General features: G+C 46.9%; 1 protein-coding gene across 2 annotated transcripts in view; it reads right to left on the minus strand.

Moving 5' to 3' along the window:
• Nucleotides 1-19,084: 19,084 nt before the first annotated feature.
• Nucleotides 19,085-21,900, minus strand: part of OPHN1 (oligophrenin 1) — a 151,637-nt gene continuing 148,821 nt past the window's right edge. For both annotated transcript variants that reach the window (XM_087727628.1, XM_087727627.1), the window contains exons 23-24: nt 21,365-21,417; nt 19,085-21,175 (exon numbers count right to left, since the gene is read on the minus strand). In XM_087727628.1, coding sequence (XP_087583754.1) covers nt 21,375-21,417 — 43 coding nt within the window. In that variant the 3' untranslated portion in view covers nt 19,085-21,175; nt 21,365-21,374. The remainder of the gene's footprint in view (nt 21,176-21,364; nt 21,418-21,900) is intronic.

The following is a 21,900-nucleotide window of genomic DNA, read 5'->3' on the forward strand; positions in this document are numbered from 1 at the left end:
CTGAAGACCCATCAAGTAAGCAGGTAGAAGGGGAAAATAATATTAAGCAGGAAAGGAAGCAGAATGAGAGCGGCCAGGGAGCCATGAGGATCAAGAGTCAGACAGATGCCACACTGCCATGAGCAAAGGTTACTGCCAATGTGCCCCTTTCCGAACGCAAGACTTGAGGCGGCTGCTGGGAAGGGACCTTGGACTTGGATTCATTCCACAGTGACGTTACATGGCAAATGCTTCAGAGGTCTCCCTCTTTCTCTGCACGCGTGATGGCAAATAATTGCATCCAGTCATCAAACTCAGACAAATTCTTCCAAAAGTGAAAAATAAAATAATGACACGCAATTAGTCTTGCTTGGAGGAAACAGGATGGCATAATTTATGGAAAACAAGGACAACGAAGTCAGGCAGGGCCTTGTTGCATCCTATTCTGGCCTGGGATTCTGCGAGGTCGCCACCTTTCTTATTTAAATCAACCCTGGAGGAAAAGTTGGTTGTACTTTAAATACCGGTTCTAAGTTCAAGCAGGAAAGCAGCAGTTTGCAAACAGTATTTTGCAATGCATTTATTTATTCAATCCATCGGCAGCTTTGAGGACACGGGAGGATGACGAATTATTTCCCCCCCTTTTTTTTCACGGAGATTAATATTCATCCTAGCATGTGTTTTTTCCTTGAGGAACAAGTAGGAGTAAAGGGCACACCTCTGCAGCTGCCACACTGGTACCACAACAGCCTCTTCTGTGGCTACTGTCCTTTGTTGTCCAGTTCACACAACCAGCTGGATTAAGCCATGTTGTGCTTGGGAAATCTGGGCTTCAGTGGATAGTTGGGAACCTTCTTTAGGCAAGTGCTGCTTTCATTTTTTTTCCTGATCACGAAAAAGTCACTGAGGTAAAAAATGGCACAAGTGCTGCTCCCGGCCATATGTTCCCACCCAGAGCCACTGTTGACAAGTTCATAGCCAGATTGTCTTTCCAAGCATAGTTGAAGCTCAGAGGTCTATGCAGACGTGATCAGAACCTTTTCAAGTCTGGAAGATAAGTTTCTACTTCCTGGCATTTCCACTGTAACTAGCTCTCTGGATTGACCTTCTTGAAAATATTTGGGTAAATATTAGAAGAAAAAGAAATGACCTTGCTATAGAATAGAATAGAATAGAACAGAATAGAACAGAATAGAATTCTTTATTGGCCAAGTGTGATTGGACACACACAAGGAATTTGTCTTTGGTGCAGATGCTCTCAGTGTACATAAATACAAGATACATTCATCAAAAATCATAAGTGCTGAGGGAATTATTTGTTTAGCAGAGTGATGGTGTTTGGGGAAAAACTGTCCTTGTGTCTAGTAGTTCTTTTTTTATTAATTTTTTATTTTTTATTAACAAACATGTAAAATACACACACACAAAACTTAGACATACACCACATTTACACAATACAATACGAACAGGAGCTTCCTGTTCTTTATAATAGCAATTATCAATCGATACCGCTCACCTTACATTATGGAAGGCAGGTTGGTAGCCATTTTTTTCTGGTATGTTCTATACTACCTGTAGTACTATATGTATGTACTACAGTCCACCCAACCAACCAGAGGACATAGATGAACTCTTTGCTAATCGGTTAGCTGAGGTGTGCAGAAAACACACGAGGGTAGTAAAGGGGCACTTTAACTACTCCAACTTCAACTGGGAGACAAACTCTTCAGGCAGAAGGAGAGCAAGCAGATCCCTCCCGTGCCTAGCAGGCCACTTTGTCATACAAAAGGTAGAAGAGGGATCCAAAGGGACAGCCATACTGGATTTAACTGATACTAATAGAGACAAAATAGCTGAGGGAATAGACGTTAGAAAATCTTTGGGAAAAAGCAACCATGTCATACTTGAATTCACAATAATGCAACCATAGTAGTGGTGGATTCCTACTGGTTTGGACCAGTTTGGTCAAACTGGTAGTGGTTTGGTGGCCTGGGTCATTGGAACCGGCAGCAACCCAGGCCTGCCATGCCCCCAAACCGATTCCTGTTGGCACCGCCATCTTGTTTTTCAGTTCTGCATATGCACGCACAATTTTAATTGCACTGTGCATGCACGCACAGCGCACATCAAGCACACACACAAAGCATGCACACAAGGAAACCGGCAGTAGTGCTAGCCAGAACCCACCCCTGAATCATAGCTGACTACCCATAACACAAATCAGACCAATGTTTTAGATTTTAAGAGAGCTGACTTCAACAAGTTAAGAGAGACACTAGGAAGGATTCAATGGATGGCTATCCTAAAAGGAAAAACATTTTAAGATTCTTTGGAAACCTTGAAAAATTAGATAATGATGCCCCGACCAAAATCGAGGCTGCAGAGGAAGACCAGACAAGACAAGCATAGCTGCACAATGAGCTCGCCAATAAATTAAGGGACAAAAAAGGTCAAATAGAAAAAATGGAAAGAAGGGCTCATAACTAAAACAGAATATCAACAAATAGCCCAATGTGCAAGGAGGCAGGGAAGAAAACTAAGGCCCAGAATGAGCTAAACTGGTAACTAATGCCCCCCCTCCAAATCCACAAAAATTATTTCAATACATAAAGAAGAAGAAAATGAAATTAACAATATTAAAGAGAGCAGGTAACAAGAAAGTGATTGGCAGCAGGGAGAAGGCAGAACTGCTTAATTAGGTAGAAGATAATTAATTAGATAGAAGGGGGACTCATCAAATTTGCAGACAATACCAAATTTGGGATGAAAGGCTCAAGAGCCAGTACGATCTTGACAGAGTTGAACAATGGGCCCTATGGAACAAATACGATTCAGTAGTGAGAAAAATCAGATTTTAGCAGTGGTGGGATTCAAATTTTTTTACTATCGTTTGTGTGGGTGTGGCTTGCTAGGTATGACATGACTTGGAGGCCCTGGCCTGGTGGGTGTGGCAGGGGAAGGATACTGTAAAATCCCCATTTCCTCCTGATCAACTAGAACTCGGGAGGTAGGGAATAGATGGGGGTGGGGCCAGTCAGAGGTGCTATTTACTGGTTCTCTGAACTACTCAAAATTTCCGCTGCCGGTTCTCCAGAATTGTTCAGAACCTGCTGAATACCACCACTGGGTTTTACACTTAGGCAAGAAAAATCAAATGCACAGATATTGTCAGGTGCTACTTCATTTAATAATCAGGAAAGAAACCACTCAACTCCATTTGCTTGAAATTAAGTGTACTTTTACTAATTACAAATGAATAGTAGCAAAGCAAAGCTGAATCTGGTTAATTAGGCCCGAAAGCAAAGAATATCATGTATAGTTCAATCCCCTCCCCTTGGCACCCCAGTTAATTGCACATGCGCAGGTTTGGAATGGTGACTGGGCTTTTTCACTCCGCTCAAACTTGGCGAAAAAGCACTGGGAAGCCTTCCAAATGGACCGCAAAATCTTCCGGAAAGGGTCCCTGGAAGTGTTTGAGATCTGCAGGACCTGAAGAAATCAGACAGCTGGGGCGGTTACCACTCTCAGAGGACCCCAGCCCTCGCAACCTTCAGCGGCCTCTGAACCACCGGGCTGCTTGATGGCGCTGGCGCGCTGGCGGTGACAGCATTTTTCTGCCATTTCTTGGTGCCTGTGGTGCTTCTGACGCTGCCCACCCGACCTGGTGAGCCCTTGGGGATTTTATTGGACGACCATTGCCCCGGAGGAGGGGTGAACGATCTGGGTGGCTGCTGTGACTGCGTGAAGTGGGCGGCTGGTTGTGTTACAGTCGCCATGCCGTTTTCGGACGCCCCCTCCCCCCCTCTCTGTCTGGCTCGGCTTTTTCATCAGCGCGGCCTCCTCCTCTTCTCATTTCTTGCATGGCTGGACTTTTCGTCCTGGCGAACTTTTCCTCCAGCCCACCTTCGCTGTTATGCTCCCCCCTGCCTGACATCTGGCTCCCTTTTAGCCTGGTTCCTGAATACCTAGCCTCCTCCAACTGCAACCCTAGGGCCCTTGGACTTGCCCCCGGACTTGCTGTTTCAGTCCCAGCTGCTTTGTTCATAGCCACCTGCCACTGCCCCTGGAATATCATCCCAGACAACACTCGTTTAACTTATTATATTACGGTGCCTGAGACTCTGGACGAGTGGGGGTATTTACAGCGAACAGGGAGGCCCTCTGCCACCCCTCAGCCCCCCCGGACTCTTGGACCCTCCCAGGCTTATAGGAGAGGGGGAAAACAAGATACCCCCCTGCATACCATTTCCTGCTGCCTTTTCCAGCAACACTGGTCTCTTGTCATTCTGGGCTTTGACCATCTGTCTCCCCTCAACTATATGCCTAGGGCATTTGGACTGGCTCTCTTAGCCCCAACTGTTGCCATCATTACCTTCTCCAGCTGGGCCTTTAAACATCAAGTTTTACCTAACCACAATCCCAGGACGTTTGGACTTGCTATCGCAGCTATCTTAGCTGTTTTGACTATCATGAGCTACAATTGCCCTGGGAGTACTAATGCCATCTTGAATAGCACTTCTCCAATTCCACCTACTACAGTGCCTTGGTTTATGGACAAACGGGGGTGCCCACTGTGTGTAGGAAGGTCCTCTGCTCCCCTTAACTGCCTTGGACTCTTGGGACAATTGCAGCCTTACCGGAGGGGAGAAATGCTATCCTCCCCCTCTGCACACCCTCTGTGGACTGTGGCTGGGTTCTCAACCATCTTGGTCAACTTAACTGCCATAGGAAGGGAGAGGAGCGGAGTACCTCTCCCTCCCTCTCCTCATTTTTGTTCCATCTAAGATCTGCGCAACTTTTAGTCTCTCCGCATTTTATGAATGAGGTGTGTATGGTGTGATTGTTGATGAGTGTGCCCACTTTTTAACTCCTATTATTATTGTAATTTTTTTGTGTTTTTAAACTGTTAGTGGGGAGTGATTGGCTGTGTGACTGCGTATGTCTGAGTAGGCTGGGACTTCAACTGGGTACCCACTGCACTGAGTGCTCTGCAGAAGTGTCAAGGGGGCCTGGGCCCAATCCCAGCCTCAGGATGTCTGATTCGAAGGGCCTGCCGGAGAATGCGGGGGCTATGAGGGTGGGTGGAGGGACCATGGACACGGGAGTGGGCCGGAGCATCGCAGTCTTAACAGGGAGGGGCAGATATGGCGGGGACTTTAGGGCTAGCCATTACCAGGGAAGGAGGGTTCCCTACGTCACAGAGATCCCTCCTTCTGGCCCTTCTAGTCCCACTCCAAGGCCAGATGGCATGAGTAATCAGGACCCTGGTCTCAGGCTGTTGTCGCTAAATGCCAGGTCTGTGGTTCACAAGGCTCCTCTCGTCCGGGACCTAATTTTAGACAAGAGGGCAGACCTGGCATGTATTACTGAAACCTGGTTGGGCCCGGAGGGAGGAGTCCCCCTCACTGAGATGTGCCCAGAGGGTTTTCAGGTGCTTCACCAGCCGCGACCCCAGAGAAGGGGTGGGGGTGTGGCTATTGTTATCCGAGAGTCTCTAGTACCTCGTAGGATCCCTGCTCCGGAGCTTGTCGGGTGTGAGTCCCTGCTGGTGAAGTTGGACCTCAAGGGTCAAGTGGGCTTGCTGCTAACGTACCTGCCTCCCAACCGCGTTGCAACAGCCCTCCCCTCGCTCCTCGAGTCAGTAGCCGAGCTGGCAATTGAGTTCCCCAGGCTTATAGTGCTGGGGGACTTTAATTTGCCTTTGCTCGGCGAGCACTCTGATGGAGCGCAGGAGTTCATGGCTTCCATGACAGCCATGGGCTTGACCCAGGTAATCCGAGGCCCAACTCACTCGGCGGGTCACACGCTCGACCTCGTATTCCTCTCAGAGCAGTGGAGCTGTGATCTTGGTTTGAGGGGTAGTGAGATCTTGCCCCTGTCATGGTCGGACCACTACCTACTGAGGCTTGACTTTCGGAGGCCAACACCCCACTGTAGGGAGGAGGAACCGATTAGGTGGTTCCACCCCAGGCACCTTATGGACCCTTTGGGCTTTCAGACGGCGCTTGGGGTTGTTCCTGATACTCTCGCCCGCAGTCCAGCGGAGGCCCTGGTTGCTGCTTGGAACTCAGCAGTGTCAGAGGCTCTCAACCGGATTGCGCCTTTATGGCCAATCCGAGGCAGTGGATCCAGGAGGGCTCCTTGGTTTACTGAGGAACTCCAGGAGATGAAGCGCCAAAAGAGACGCCTAGAGCACCGCTGGAGATCCAGTAAGTCCGAGTCAGACCAAGCACTATTAAGATCCTGCATCAGAGCTTACCTCCGGGCAATACGGACGTCAAAAAGAACTCACATTGCCGCTCTGATAGCTTCCGCTGAGTCACGCCCAGCTGCCTTGTTTAGGATAACCCGTTCCCTCCTGAATAGGAGGGATACGGCGATCCTTTGCAAGGTAGAGCTGAGGAATACGTCCAATTTCTCGCGGATAAAGTTGCTCGGCTTCGGACGGACCTGGTCTCCAATTGCGCAGAGCCAGCCGAGGCACCAGGGGAGAATCTGGAGTGACATCTCTGGATTGATTTTCAACTAGTTACTCCTGAGGAAGTGGACAAGGCCATGGGATCTGTGAGTGCCTCCACTTGTGCACTGGACCCGTGTCCCTCCTGGCTGGTTGCGAACAGCAGGGAGGTGATGCGGGGCTGGATCCAGGCGATAGTTATCGCCTCTCTTCGGGAGGGGTTCTTTCCCCCCGCTTTAAAGGCGGTGGTGGTGAGACCCCTCCTGAAGAAGCCATCTTTGGATCCAGCCATCTTAAACAACTATCGTACAGTCTCCAACCTCCCCTTCGTGGGAAAGGTTGTTGAGAAAGTGGTGGCCTCTCAGCTCCGGCGGTCTTTGGATGAAACCGATTATCTAGACTTCTTTCAGTCTGGATTCAGGCCTGGCTACAGCACGGAAACTGCTTTGGTCGCACTGACCGATGATCTCTGGAGAGCCAGGGACGGGGGTCATGCCTCTCAGCAGCCTTCGATACCATCGACCATGGTATCCTTCTGCGACGATTACGTGAGGTGGGGGTGGGAGGCACCGTTCTTCGGTGGTTCTCCTCTTACCTCTCGGATAGGTCGCAGTCGGTGTTAGTCGGAGGGCAGAGATCGACCCCTAGGCCCCTGAAGTATGGGGTGCCGCAGGGTTCAGTCCTGTCCCCCCTCCTGTTTAATATCTACATGAAGCTGCTGGGTGAGATCATTCGATGGCACCAGTATGCGGATGATACGCAGTTGTATCTGTCCGCCCCGTGCCAACTCAGTGAAGCCGTTGACGTGATGTGTCAGTGCCTGGAGGCTGTTAGGGTCTGGATGGGGGTTAACAAGCTTGCACTCAATCCAGACAAGACCGAGTGGCTGGTGTGTTTCCCTCCCAACAATTGGCCAAGTATTCCATCTCTCAGGCTGGGGGGTCAAACTGTACGCCCCTCAGACAGGGTTTGCAATTTGGGAGTCCTCCTGGACCCACAGCTGACTTTAGAACACCATTTGTCGGCTGTGACCAGGGGGGCATTTGCCCAGGTTCGCCTGGTGCACCAATTGCGTCCCTACCTGAACCGGGAGGCCCTCGCATCAGTCACTTGTGCCCTTGTGACCTCAAAACTGGACTACTGCAATGCGCTCTACATGGGGCAGCCCTTGAAGAGCATTCGGAGACTTCAGCTTGTCCAGAATGCAGCCGCGCGAGCGATTGTGGGTGCACCCTGGTACACCCACGTCACACCTATCCTCTGCGAGCTGCACTGGCTGCCTATTGGTCTTCGGATACGCTTCAAGGTGCTAGTCGTCACTTATAAAGCCCTTCATGGTATTGGACCTGGGTACTTGAGAGACCGCCTGCTGCCAATTACCTCCAACAGACCGATTAGATCCCACAGATTAGGCCTCCTCAGAATTCCATCTACTGGCCAATGCTGATTGGCTACCACCCAGAGGAGGGCCCTCTCTGTGGCTGCTCCGGCCCTCTGGAACGAGCTCCCCGTGGAGATTCGGACCCTCACCACCCTTCAGGCTTTCCGCAAAGCCCTTAAAACCTGGTTGTTCCAACAGGCCTGGGGCTGACGGGGGCCCTGCCCCCGCTCGAATTGTGTGGTTGTTGAGTGCTTTTTAAATTGTTTGTAGTTGTTTGTCCGTTGTTTTCCCTCCTGTTTGTATTCCCCCCCCTACTTTGGTTTGTAAGCCGCCCTGAGTCCCTCCGGGAATAGGGCGGCATAGAAATGCAATAAATCCAAATCCAAATCCATAGTCCAGTTGTAATTCACCCAACTGTCAGGTGGGAGATATCTTCAAAAAACATCACCAGGATGGAATGCTGGACAGTTAACTCCCTTCCTCCACATGTGCAGTGAGATGGTCAGGCCAGCGTCTAGAATCTTCCTCCAGCACATAGTGATTCCCTTCCCAAATACCATGCCCCTCCTCCCCGTTTCAATGGCAGCCGAAGCAGCAGCAAAGCAGAGGCTGACAGGTATGATATAGGCAGTACCTGGCTCCACCGTAGTAATTGTGGGAAAGGTCTTGATGTCTAGTGGACCAGCACTGAAGTGTGAGCCAGCAGTGTGTTGCAGTTGCCAAAAAAGACAACACTGTCCTAGGCTGCATTAACAGAAGGATAGCATTGATATCACAAGATGTGATGTGTACCACTTTACACCACACTAATGAGACCGTGCTTGGAATCTGGCATCCAGTTCTGGTCATCATAATATAGAAAAGAGGCCCTGGTAAGTATGCAGAGAAGAACAGCAAAAATGGTAAGGAGGTTAAATCATATTATGAACAGTTGAGAGACCTAGGAAAGTCTAGTCTGATAAAAGGATGACTAGGAGGGCTTCGGGGGGAGGAGCTGCCGCCGTCGGGAGCTCAACGAAGCTCCTGTCAGGACTCTGGTTCGTATATCTTATAAGATCTATAGATATCTCCCCTTTCTGGCAGAAAGGGGCAGGGAGAAGGTCAGTCGTTAGGATCTCTTTGTAATTCATAGCTTTTTTTTTGCTGTGAATGGAGAAGAGGTTCAACATTAGCTGAGCCTTTACTCCGGCCAGTTTTCCGCGCTGCCTTTTTTGCAGCCCTAGGCAGATTGCCCCCCCCCCCCCCAGGACAAAGCTAAGCTATTTAAATGTTAATCCGGGCGGGGACCATTCCTGAGGAATCTCTTCCATTACTATTTAAAATACCAGCTTCAACTTCGCAAAAGGCTCCCTTTCTTTTTTAGCTGCGTCACAAGATGGCGATCTCGTAGCTTTTGTGTTTGATGTGACGTACTTAGTCAGCCCTACCCTCCTGAAGGCTTCTCCGTACTAATTGCTAAAAGATTAACTGAGGGGAGCAGAGACTTTGATTTTTGGCTCGCTTGATTGCTTGTCTTTTATTTTTACTCTGGAATGGCTCCCAAATCTAAACAGAAGCGCTTCCTTAATAACATATCTCCAAAAATTGCTATGAAGCCGCTACCCTTGTCTCCTACACCCTCCACGGGAGATTTGCTAACACAAGAATTTCTTCTCAAAACGCTTAATGATTTCAGACAGGAAATTAATCAACTGATATCGGATTTATATGATCAATTTGATGCTAAAATTGCTCAGGCAAAGGAGGATATGATCGGAGTAATGACAGTCATGACAGATTATATTGCTGAAACGGAGGACAAATTGGAACTTTTGGAAGAAACTAACCTTAATTTGATATCCAAAATTCAAACGTTACAACAGGAAATTGAAACTGCTCAAAAACAACTTGTCATGATAAATTATAATAAGACTGCCTTTGCAATAAGAGTTAGAGGACTGCGTGAAAACCAACAGGAGAATTTGAAACAGATCTTCTTTGAGGCTTTCAGCCGCTTGGTGGGAAGTCCGGGATTTAACTTTGATTGGCAGATTCAAAGAATTTACCGCCAGAATTCGTGGGTAGCAAAACAGCGACAGCTTCCGAGGGACATAATTATATACTTTACCACAAGGGAATCCAGAAATGAGATAATACAGAGGCTTTACGGAAAGAGGTTGAGAATTGATGGACAGGACTTGATTGTTTTTAAAGAGATACCATCTCAAATATTAAGAACAAGGAGAGAGTACGCTTTCTTAACCGAAGAACTCAGAAATTCTCAGATTCCATACAAATGGGAAGTCCCAGCTGGTATTACAGTTACATTTGGCAACCAAAAACACCGCATTAATTCTGTCTGTGAAGCCCGAGAATTTTACTACGAGACCCTGAAGGCGGGACTTCCTGATTCATCCGGACCTGGAGAGAGACAAGGAGAAGGAGAAGACAAACAGCGAGACACGTGGCTACAAGGCGGAGGGTGTTGCTTTCCTCTTCCGGAAGGGCAGAAGACTAAAGAATAAAGACTAAGCGATGTTCTTAAAGCTTTATGATTTCCGTCTGGGATAAAATGTAAAAGTGGTATATTGATGATGAGGCATGGAGACTGAAAGAAGCGTTGCTGATTGTGGACACATATTGTATATAAGATTTGTCTGAACTCTAACTCAAATTGCGCATGAATTATTTTCTTAGGCGAGGAGAGCGGAGATTGCGATCTTTTTGAGTTGTGGTCTGGGACGAACGGAGTTGGGAGGCGCGTGGGAGAGGGAAGGGTAGCGAAAGCTTAATTAGACTACTTGGGGCTAGAATGCAAGCTGATGTTTGTTTGAGTTGCTATTTCAATATAAGGTCAAGAAAGATTGGTCGGAGAGTCTTCAGGAAAGTGGAGTAAATATGGGAGGAGCAATGGACGCGGATAAAATATATATATGGACATGGATAAAGGCAGGGTGGAAGGTAAAAAATTTACATGTGGAGGTGGGTAAGGATAGAAAGGGAGGTGTTGGAAATGAAAAATGAAAGAAGTACTTGAGTTTAATGGTTTTACAGAAAGGTTTGGATATTTGGATAAAAAAGAGATAAATTAAAGGTTTGAATAGATAGACAAAGCAATGAGACTTTTAGTTGGGGAATCCTAATTGATCAACTTACCTGGCTCTAATACAGTTTGAAACCCTGCAAGTAGTAAAATAATCGAAATTTGGAATGAGCTACATTGTTTAAGATTTACAGATAATGGGAAGCTGTGTTAACGTAGTGGGTTTATTGACCCTTCTCTGTTTTTCCTTTCTTTTTGGGTGTGTGTGTGCTTTTTTTTTTTTTCTTTTTTTTTTATTATTCTCTTTTTTTTTGGCTTTTCTTTTCTTTTATTTTTTTAATTTTAAAGTTAGCTGGCCTTATTATACTCAAATGCTTGTTAAAGAATTATGCCGGGTATGGGACCTGCGAAGCCGTAAGGGGGTTAGGGAGGGGGGATTATAGGGGGGAGGGGGGAGGGTGGAATTACAGTTTCAATTCTTAGAACAATAAGAATTCACTTGTATACTGCGGCTCGTTTTCCTTTTTTTTTTTTTTTTCTCTTTTATTTAAAAAAAAACAAAACAAACTGATGGATACACCAAAGCGAGGAGAAGAGGGAAAGAGGAGGGAGAAGTAAAGAGGGAGTGAGAGGGAATGTAAGGAGGGTGAGATGGAGGGAGGGGGAGATGTCTGAGGGGGAAGGGAAGTAGAAGAGGGGAATGCTGGAGGGGTGAAATGAAAGTTGGAGGGGGAGAAGAGAGGGTGTATGGGGGATTGAAGTGTTATGTTGGGGTTTTTTTTTTCTTTTTTTTTCTCTTTGTTTTTTTGTTACGTACAGTATATAAGTGATTGTATAAAATGAAAATGAAATAAATAAAAGGATGACTAGGAGTGACATTATAGCAGTCTTACAATTTGTGAAAGACTATCAGAGAGAAGGCAGTTGGTGGGTGTGACCTATTCTCCAAAGCGTCAGAAGGCAGGACAAGAAACAATGGATGGAAAGCAATCAAAGAGAGAAGCAACTTAGAACTAAGGAGAAATTTCCTGATAGTGAGAACAATTAACTAGTGGAACAGCTTGCCTCCAGAAGTTGTAGGTTCATCACTGGAGGTTTTCAAGAAGAGACTGGACAGCGACTTGTCCGGAATGGTATAGGGTCTCCTGCTAGAGGTTGGACTAGAAGACCTTCCTTCCCAGGCCTACAGTTCTATGATTCTATAATAATAAAAGCTGCAGCAGAGAATAGTGGCATTTCTGATTTCCTCCTTGTTGGTATTCTGCTTTAGCTATGTGTCCTTCTTTCCATTTTTGACTTTTCCCCCTCAATTTGTCAGAGACCTCTTATGTAAAATCATGCTCATCTCACCTGGTGTCTTTTTTTCTGTGGTACTGTTTTTGTTTGGGTCTTTATGAAGCTCATTTTTCAGGCTTTCCCAAACATCTTGAACTGTTTTTCCTTTTAGGACAACTACATTTGGAATCCTTCCTAATCTCCCTTTCTCTCCCCCGCCCCCCCCCACCTCTCTCTCCACGTTTGGAATCCGTCCTAATCTCAATCTCTCTCTCTCTCCCTCCCTCCCTCCCTCCCTCCCTCCTTTTATGTTTGGAATCCTTCCTAATCTCCCTCCCCCTTTCTCCCCCTCTCTCTACATTTGGAATTCTTCCTAATCTCTCTCCACATCCTCTCTCTCTCTCTCTCTCCCTCTCTCTCCTTCTCTAAAGTCTGTCTAAAATGCTAGTCTGACTCAGTAGGGGTGGTGTTTATATTTGCACTCACATGGATGATGCTAGGTGAAAAACTGATCCTAAAATAGAAATCAATCTAGAAGGGGCCTTGGAGGCCTTCTAGTCCAGCCCCCTGCTCAAGCAGGAGACCCTATACCATTTCAGACAAGTAGTTGTCCAGTCTGTTCTTAAAAACCTCCAGTGATGGAGTGCCTACAACTTCTGAAGGCAAGCTAGTTAATGGTACTGGGAAGTTTCTCCTTATATCTTTCCTTGATTAGTTTCCATCCGTTGTTTCTTGCCTTGCCTTCTGCTGCTTTGGAAAATAAGTTGATCCCCTCTTCTTTGTGGCAGCCCCTAAATTACTGGAAGACTGCTATCATGTCATCCCTAGTTCTTCTTTTCTCTAAACTAGACGTACCCAATTGCTGCAACCATTCTTCATATATTTTGGTCTCCAGGCCTTTAATCATCTTAGCTGCTCTTCTCTGCACTTTTTCCACAGGCTGAACATTTTTTGTAGTGTGGTGACCAAAACGATGCAGTATTCCAGGTGTGGCCTTACTAAAGTTTGATAAGGCGATGCTATTTGCCTCCACAGGTATGATGCCTAGTGCAGAACTGGACAGAATTGATTGCTTTGCTTTTCTTGAGCTATTTTCCTGAGCCTAATTTTTGCTGTTCGTTTGTTTTCCTGCCGTACCATTGAAAGCCTGCCCTGCACTGGCTCCCCCACTTGGCAGTGCTCACAGGAGTAAAATCCTCCTAGTTCAGCCCGGTTGGCCAAACTGGTAGGAACAATTGTCCTTGGTTCTGCAAACCAGTAGTAAAAAAAAAAAGCTTCCGAAGATTGCGTGGCTCAGCTGTGAGCCGCGCAATCGTCGGAAGCTTCTCCCCCACTTTTTAAAGCATTTATTTCCTGCCAGTTCAGGCGAATAGTCAGGGGGAAAATGCTTTAAACAGTGGGGAAGAAAAGCTTCCGGCGATCCTCAGGTTCCCCCACCTCACTTTTTAAAGCATTTTTTCTTGCCTATTCGCCCAAACCAGCAGGAAAAAAATGCTTTAAAAATTAAAAAAAAGTTGGCCACACCTACCCAATCACGACTCCCCCTGCCACCAAGCCACACCCACAGAAGAGGTGGGGGGAAAAATAGATTTCCCCAGTGAGTGCTCAGTCCTTTGCAGCATTTGCTCTTTGGAATGAAACTCTCCCATCCATCAGAAGTGATGAGAGGAAGAATAATGAATTGGTTAGAAAACAGCCATAAAAGAAGTAATTCAGGAGAGAGAGAGAAAAAGAGGGACAAATTTAAAGTTTTTCAACAAACCTGGGCAAAGGGCCCATGAAACTGCAAACCTCACCTTCTTTCCTTAAAGGGAACAGCTATATTTGGGCTTTTGCAGCTGAGGAATTATTTGACTCTTGACTCAAAGCATGCCTTCTCTAATTTGATTGGCGTCAGTGGGATGATTTTTCACATTTCTGAATTAGGCCTAAGACGAAGTTCATTGTTTGGCCCCGGTCCAGGCTTCCCCGAAAGGGAACAGGGAAACCTTCTGGCAGCCCCAAAGAATTTGAAAGGTTTAAGGAAGCTGCTTTTGCTGTGACAGAAAAAGGAGGAGAGCAGAAGGGATGCAGGAAGAACATGGGATGAGAAGACCAACACTTTCCTGTGCTCTGCATTTGGAAAATCCCTTTTCCTCTGGTGGCCTAAAGAATGGATCCAGAGTGATTTCTAGTTCTAGATTGAGTAGATGCTGCTTTTTACACACTGGTGGTTGCAGATGTGGCAGGCTCAAAAAAAACCTAAAAGGACTTTGAGGTTTATCTACCTCGTCGATCATCAGGTCAGTGCTGCAGAGCACAAGTGGGGATCTCTTTGCACACAGGTGGGAAGGCCTAAGGCAGAGGTCTTCAAACTTGGCAACTTGAAGACTTGTGGACTTCAACTCCCAGAATTCTCCAGCTTATAGCTAAATTCTCCAGCTCATAGCATAGCTGACTGGAGAATTCTGGGAGTTGAAGTCCACAAGTCTTCAAGTTGCCAAGTTTGAAGACCTCTGGCCTAAGTTCTGTCCTAAGACATCTTTCATCACCCCACATACACTCCACACACACACTGCACCCAGATGTATACAATGGGCTCAGTGTTCTTCAACATTTTCACAAATGACTGAGGGGATAAAATTAAAATTAACTGGTGACACTAAAGTGGGGGTGGGGGAAATGCCACTGCCAACATCTTAGAAAAAACTTTTTTTTTTTGTCCAAGATCCTATGCAGTGGTTGGATTCAGCCGGTTGTCACTGGTTCGGCTAAGCCGGTTAACTTTGTGTGCAGTTCGGCGAACTGGCTGAATCACCACGCCCGGGCCCTCCTCACGCTCCTCCCCTCTCCTCCCAGCCACTTGAGAAAGTTGTCCCATGGCAAGTTGGCCACGGCAAATTCTTCAGCACCCAGTTGGCCACGGAGTATTGTTCCATTCCATGGCTTTCTCCTGCAGGTCGTCATGCTTGGACAGTTCCTCAGAAATTAGTTGAGTCTTTAGCCATTAGGTGAGTCTCAGCAGCAGCACCTGGGATTGTGCTAGGAAGCCAAACCACCCCAAGGAAGGTTGCTCACGAGCAACGAATTGATGCATTTCCTTGCACTCGTTTGACACCGGTTGTCGTTTCCAGGCAGTGGGGAAGGATGACGTGCTAAATGAGGCACAGAAGCCACAGGCTTGTTTTACAGGAATGATTTTCTTTCCTCAAGGACTTAAAGGGGGTGACAGAGCACACACACCCCAATCCAGGTGGGCCTGTGTGCTGCCCGCCTGCACTTTCTGCCCTCGGACAGGCTCTGGTTGCTTCAGTTTGACTCTGTCCGAGCTCCATTGATGTGTCAGCAATGCTGGGGAACTGTTGGTGAGAACTGAAAGCACAGAGAATGGAGAGATTAGTAAGGGGGAAAGTTGCCATGCTGTTGCTGGTTTTCGTTCCTTTTTGAAGTAAAAATACATCAAGATTTCCTTAAAACCAGGCAAGATTTCCTTTCCTTCCAGTAAACATAAACCGCGATGAGGAGACGTTTTGTCTGCCATAAGATGAAAAATGCCTTTTATCATTTAACGTGCAGATCGGGGTACCTCATGCTCTGTGTGCATCAAGCTATGAAACAACCTGTGTTCATGTGTTCCATACATCATATTGTCCAGAATGCTTTCTCCTCAGCGACTGCTCTGTGGCAAAGGTGAGGTTTTGGTTTTTTTTTCAAATCACCATGCTGGTGAAATATGTGCACAGGGCAGGGGGTGGGGGAGCTTGGCCAGTTATCGGAGCTTCCATTGTGGCAGCTGGTTGAGCATCGAAGGGTCGGAGCAGACTCTCCGCAGGGGGGTTCGGCTCCCTCTGTCACCATGGTAACCTGTGGAAGAAAGCAACGGGGCCGTCTTTCAGCTCCCTATCAGACGCTGAGCCGGCGAGGGCCTTGCAGTCACGCAGATCCAAAAGGCCAGGGAAACGGAATTTCCTGAGGGCTGCAGCGGAGAGCAAATGCACCCAGACTGTAAGCAGAGCAAAGATGCCTTTGGAGAATCCAGCCACCGGCCCATCTCTCTCAGCTCAGTCCTCCGTTGCTGGAGAGACACTTGCTGGACTTCAGCTCCCATCTCCCCACCTTTGTCTAATGCTGATGAGCGTGGGAAGCTGGAAGGTGCAAGTGTGCGCAAAGCTAAGTCACAATGGTTGGCTTTATGCATCACATGGACCAAAATAAACATCTATTTTATGGCTTAATGTGATGCATAAACTTTCTGTTTGCTTTTTTCTGGTGTAAGCACAAGTAGAATCTTTCCGATAAACAATTAATGGGGTCCTTCTGTTTTTTCCAAGGAGCACGCATGGCCCACCCCAATGTTGCTATGGAGTTTTGTTACCATTGATGCTACACAGTGGTGGGACTCAGCCAGTTTGCACCTATTCGGGAGAACTAGTTATGAACTTCCTAAGCAGTTCGGAGAACTGGTTGTTGGAAGAAATCTCCTTTTGTTTTTTTCCCCACTTTACAGAATTAATCCTGTAAGGAAGGCAGGAAGGAAGGGAACATTCTGGTGTTGTTTCTAGCCTAATCTTTATTGCCCTGCTTACAGAAACTGCCTTTCTGGTTAACCCTTATGACACTGTAACAGCTAAGGTGAAGTGCCCATCGACCTGAGTGATGTTGAGTTGGCCACGCCCGTCTAGTCACATGACCACCAAGCCTCAATTACCCAGCTGGGTCATTAGGGCAAAGAACTGGTTGTTAAATTATTTGAATCTCACCACTTCTGCAAGCACTAGAATTAAATAACTGGAGGCCGGCAGCCCATGGCCTGCCCTTAGGATCCATCAAGGCGTTCTTCCCAACTTTCCCTGGAGAAGCCAGGCCAAGATGGCTGACCAAGGGTTGGTCGGAGCAGGAAGGACCCATTTTGCAATGGCTGCCCAGGCGCCTTTGCTTTGCTGTTCCCCACACAGGCTTCAACTCAATGGTGCAACCCAAATGCTGCCAATGCAGTCAGCTGATGGGTCTGAATGAAGCCCCTCCTCACTTTTGACCTAGTTACTTACTTACTTTACTTTATTGTCATTGGACATGGTACAACAAAATTAAATGCCGTCTTCAGTGTACATTATAACTATAAAAATAAAAACACAAACACACATCCTTTACTTTCTATATAATTGAAATTGAAAACTGATATTCCGCTATACCATAGAATCCAATATGGTTATTGCCCTGGGACAGAAGCTGTTTTTCAGCCTATTTGTTCTTGTTTTTATTATCCTGTACCGTCTGCCAGATGGTAATAGTTCAAAAAAAGGAGGGTGCCCAGGATGAGATGGGTCTTTAAGAATGTTTTGAACTTCCTTAAGGCAGCAGGATTTACTTATTTATTTATTTACTCATTTATTTACTTATATTTCGTACTTCTTAACCACCTGTTTCCCTCAGAGAGGGGCTTTGGTCTGTGTATAATTTAATCAATAAAATTACGCATTAAAAACAGAATAATTTATGATTTTTTTTTAAAAAATTATAAACATGATAAAATTTCAAAAGATGGAGAGTTCCAAGATGGAACTTTCTCTGCATTTGAGAGCTTTCCTCGCTTCTGTGGGCAGGAAGTTCCCCAATGCAGGGGCAGAAAGGCCCTCTCCCTAGACCCTACCAGTTGAAATTCCTTGGCTGGCAGGCTCTGCCACCTCCCCTTCCTGATCAAGTGGGAAGGGGGGATGTGATGGGGCAAAGCTGGCTCCGTAGGTAGCCTGGTCCTATAGATAATAACCGATACCTTGAATTAGACCCGGAACCAAACTGGCACCCAGTGCAGTTCATGGAGCAGAGTGCTATATGTTCCCTTCTTTGGGCACCGAGTCTAGGTGGCACAGCTGCGTTCTGCAGAGGTTGAAGCTTCTGGATCCATTTCAAGGGTAGCCCCATGTAGAGCGCATTGCAGGAGTCCAATCAGGAGATGCCCAGGGCACAGGTGACCGAGTAAAGGACCTCCCTGTCCAGGAAGGGGCATAATTGGCATACAATGCAAAGTTGGGCAAAGACCATCCTGGCCATGGCTGCCATCTGCTTTTTCAGAAGGAGCCCTTAGACCAAGAGGTCCCCCAATTTATGCGCCAGGTCAGTCTGGGGTAGTACAACCCCATCCAGGAGCAAAGATGGTAAACTCCCAGACCCAGAGAGGCCCACCCACGGTCACTCCACGTTACCAGGCTCAGTTGAAGACAACTGTTCCGCATCCAGACTCCCACTGCCTTCAGACACCATTAAAGGTGTCCACTGCATCTCTCCCTTCACCTGGGATCAAGATACATAGCTGGGTATCATTGGGTTATTGGTGATACCTTGCCTCGTGCAGGTTCAGGTAGCTGTTAAAAGGGACTGGAGTAAAGAGCCCCGTGGCACCCCAGAAAGAAATAACCTTTCCTCTATTACCACCATTTGGGACTGGCCTCAGAGGGAGGTGACTGTGCCACCTGCCTCCAACTCCATAAGTCAACCCAAAGGGATACCACGGTTGATGGTACCAAAAGCCATCAACAACACAACAATGAATCTGAAAACAATATCAAGAGGGAAGAAAGTTAAATAATTAGGAGCACAAGTGGTCTTTTCATCTATATTTCCATCAAAAGGCCAACATCCAATGAAGGAGCAAAGGATTTTAGAAACAAATCACTGGCTGCTGTCATCAACAGAACATGGCCCCCTGCAAATAGGTTGGCTTTTCATCCAGGCCAACAAAGTGGTATGTCCGTATTAACTCCAAAGAAGAAAGTCATACAGGCCAGCTCCTCTAAAGGAACTCTAAAGCAAGTGGACTGCAACCTTTTGTAACTCGTGTGCATGTGACCCTAACCCCAACTCTTGCAATGAGCAAGTGGTCTTCCTCCTCTGTCTAATGTTGGATGTGACCAGTCATGTTATATTCTGCAAGCTGACTTTACTATTCTACAAATAAAGTTCACACAAGTTCAAAAACTACAGTCAAGAGTAATCAGGTGGATTTTTTTTAATCCATGGAAACGTTATAAACATTATTACAACTAATCTACTTCTTTTACCAGGCAAGTACACCAGGTGGAAATTACTTTAATTGCCTATAAATTCACAAAACAGAGAGAGCTGAATTGCTGGACATCTTTAGCTTATAACGAAAGCAGGTTTGATGAGAGAGGTACCCATTTCACATGGAAGCACCACACAATCGTTTGGGAGCTGAGTACCCCCTCCCCCCTTACTGCAGAAAGAAATGGCAAACATTCAATTTCAGAACTTCCTTTCCTGTCTCAGCTTCTACTCTCTGGAATCGATCACATCTTGAATGCCTCCCCCCACCAGTCATTTCCCACAGTAGAAATCAATGGTATCGGCATAATCCATGAATGGATTCCTGGGAAACATAGATCGACACAGATTGACGTTCGGCCAACACCTGGACTTCCTGGAGGTCACTGTAACCTCTCACTACTCAATGTGCAAAGATCTGTGGCCCCAGGATTGGTCTGACAAGGCTGCCAGGGAGACGTGGGCGTTTTCATATCCCTCAATCAATCTTCAGTTACTCTGTCCAACTTATACTGGTGGTTAAGAACTAAGACTTCACAGGATGAACAATCTTCTGTATTTGATCAGCAACTTTGGGGAGTTCAAATGAGCGTTGGATGGCACCAGTAACAAAAACATAGGAAGAAAGCATATACATCACTTTCTTCACCCCTCAAGGCATGTTAAATATCAATATGGCATTTCGTGACGACTTCTGTGGAAATAATTATTTGTCTGGTGGTACATTGGGAGTGTGGTGGGTGGTACAAGTATCAAGCTTATTTCTAAAGAGAAATGAACGGGCCCGAAATCTGCCAATCCCGGGCCACTCTCAAAAGTTCATTTATTTCTTGCATCTGCAAAGCATGGCTAAAATGTGCTAGCTGGAGGGTTTCTACCCTGGTCCTCAGAGACATTTACAAGGTGAACTGAAACCTCTGGTGCAAAAGTATTCAGGTAAGTGCTTTATCTGAGTTTCTAGGAAAGAACCAATTGCCAGTTTGTGGAATGGGGAATCCTGGAGAGGGGCCTGTCCAGAGACTCTGCAGGGATCCAAAGTGGAGCTACAGAAGCTGTCAGATGCCTGAGGCAGAGAGACGTGCACACAAGCACAAGCAGGCAGGCAGGCACACAACTACAACCACAGCATCTCTTTCTTCCTTTGGCTGCCGGTTGAATAAAAGCAGATCTAAATGCAGGCTCTCATCTCATTCTACGGCAAGCAGGAAGGGCCCTTTGGGGAGGAAATAGGTCAAGGTGGGAGAGCGGAATGTGGTCTGGCAAAAGATGAAACTACCTGGAATGTCCTGAAGCTGCTTTGGACTTTAAGGGAAACTAGCCTCACAGAGGGGCACCATTGGGGTTTCTACTTCCAATTTCGGTACCATTTCCCTTTGGGGGGCTGGAGCATCTGGCTTCAAAATCCTTCCTCCTGCCATTCACGCTCCGGAGTATTGGCTGGTTGTGCAAACACAACCAATAAGAGGTGTGGAGGTCTTACTGGGAATGTTTTCAGCCTTTTATGAGTTAATAGCTAACCCCATGCCTGCCCTCCATGCGGCGGGGGCACAAAATCTCAGTCTTTGAAAAGAAAAAAATAACACAATGTGATACATTTGGAGCCACCCAGCCAGAAAACTTCTGAGGCACAGAAGCTGCTTGCAGCCCAGTTCCTAGATCCAGGTAGCAGCTCTTCAAGAGGGACCCCAAAAGAGGCCAGAGGTGGTGGACGGGCCTCCCCTCCCGATGGGCCCCTCTTTGGCTGCTCCAAGTCAGCTGCTACCAAACGCTTCATGGGGAAAGCAGCACTTTCTGAAGAGGAGGAGGAGAAGGAGCGGAAGGCCCGATTGTTGCTCTGTCTTTTTGAACTCTTACAGTAGCAGGTGGAACTATGGTCCCTCCCAAGGATGTCTCTGCTTCTCTTACAACATTGCAAGATGTTCACGACGGCATGCTGAAAGGCGGGGTTGGAAAGAGCTGATTTACAGAGCAACACGCCGTGTGTTGCAAATCCGTGATCCAGGCTCAGCCATGCAGAAGACTGGGAAGGAAAGAAACACAGGGAGTAAAACAAAAGTAAAGGATGTGAAAACACAACGCGCGCCAGTTGGTTTGCTGGAGCTGCAGCCAAGAGGGGAATCCCCCCCCCCAGGAGGTTTCTGCAACTGCCCCCCCGAATACCCCCAGCATTCGGGTTCTTAAGAAATCAGAAAATAAATGGCAGGATTACCTGGGGCCTTTCATCCCTCCTCATTTGGGGATCTGCCCTGGGGACAGGAAGAACTGCAAAAGAAGTGAAGCAGTAAGGAAAACAACAAGGGATAAAGCAGGAGTGCAGCTGTATCTCTATCAGTCAGGCTGAACTGGAGTTACCAGTTTCAGAGTATAAGACACAGCGGAATATAAGACACTCCAAGATTTTGAAGAGATAAAAGTTTTTAAACCTCCCAAACCCTCTGCATGCCTCATTTTTTGTGAAATTGCTCCTGGGGGCTGGGGGACTGTTGTTTGCTCTTTTTGTCCTCCCCAGCTCCCAGGAGCATGTTGCAGGCCTCCCAAACCCACTGCACATCCATTTTTGTGAAGGGGCGGAGTTTCAGGATGTCAAAAATGCTGTATTCAGTGTATAAGACATACCCAGATTTTCACCCTCTTTTTGGGGGGAAAAGGTGCGTCTTATACGCCAAAAAAAATACAGTAACTAGAGGGCCGGTGTGGTGTGGTGTGGTGGCTTAAGTGCTGGACTAGGAGTGGGGAGTCCCAGTT

The sequence above is a fragment of the Thamnophis sirtalis genome, unplaced genomic scaffold, assembly GCF_051295495.1.
Source record: "Thamnophis sirtalis isolate CommonGarterSnake01/CBP01778 unplaced genomic scaffold, rThaSir2_p1.2 scaffold_13, whole genome shotgun sequence".
Classification (NCBI taxonomy): Eukaryota; Metazoa; Chordata; class Lepidosauria; order Squamata; family Natricidae; genus Thamnophis; species Thamnophis sirtalis.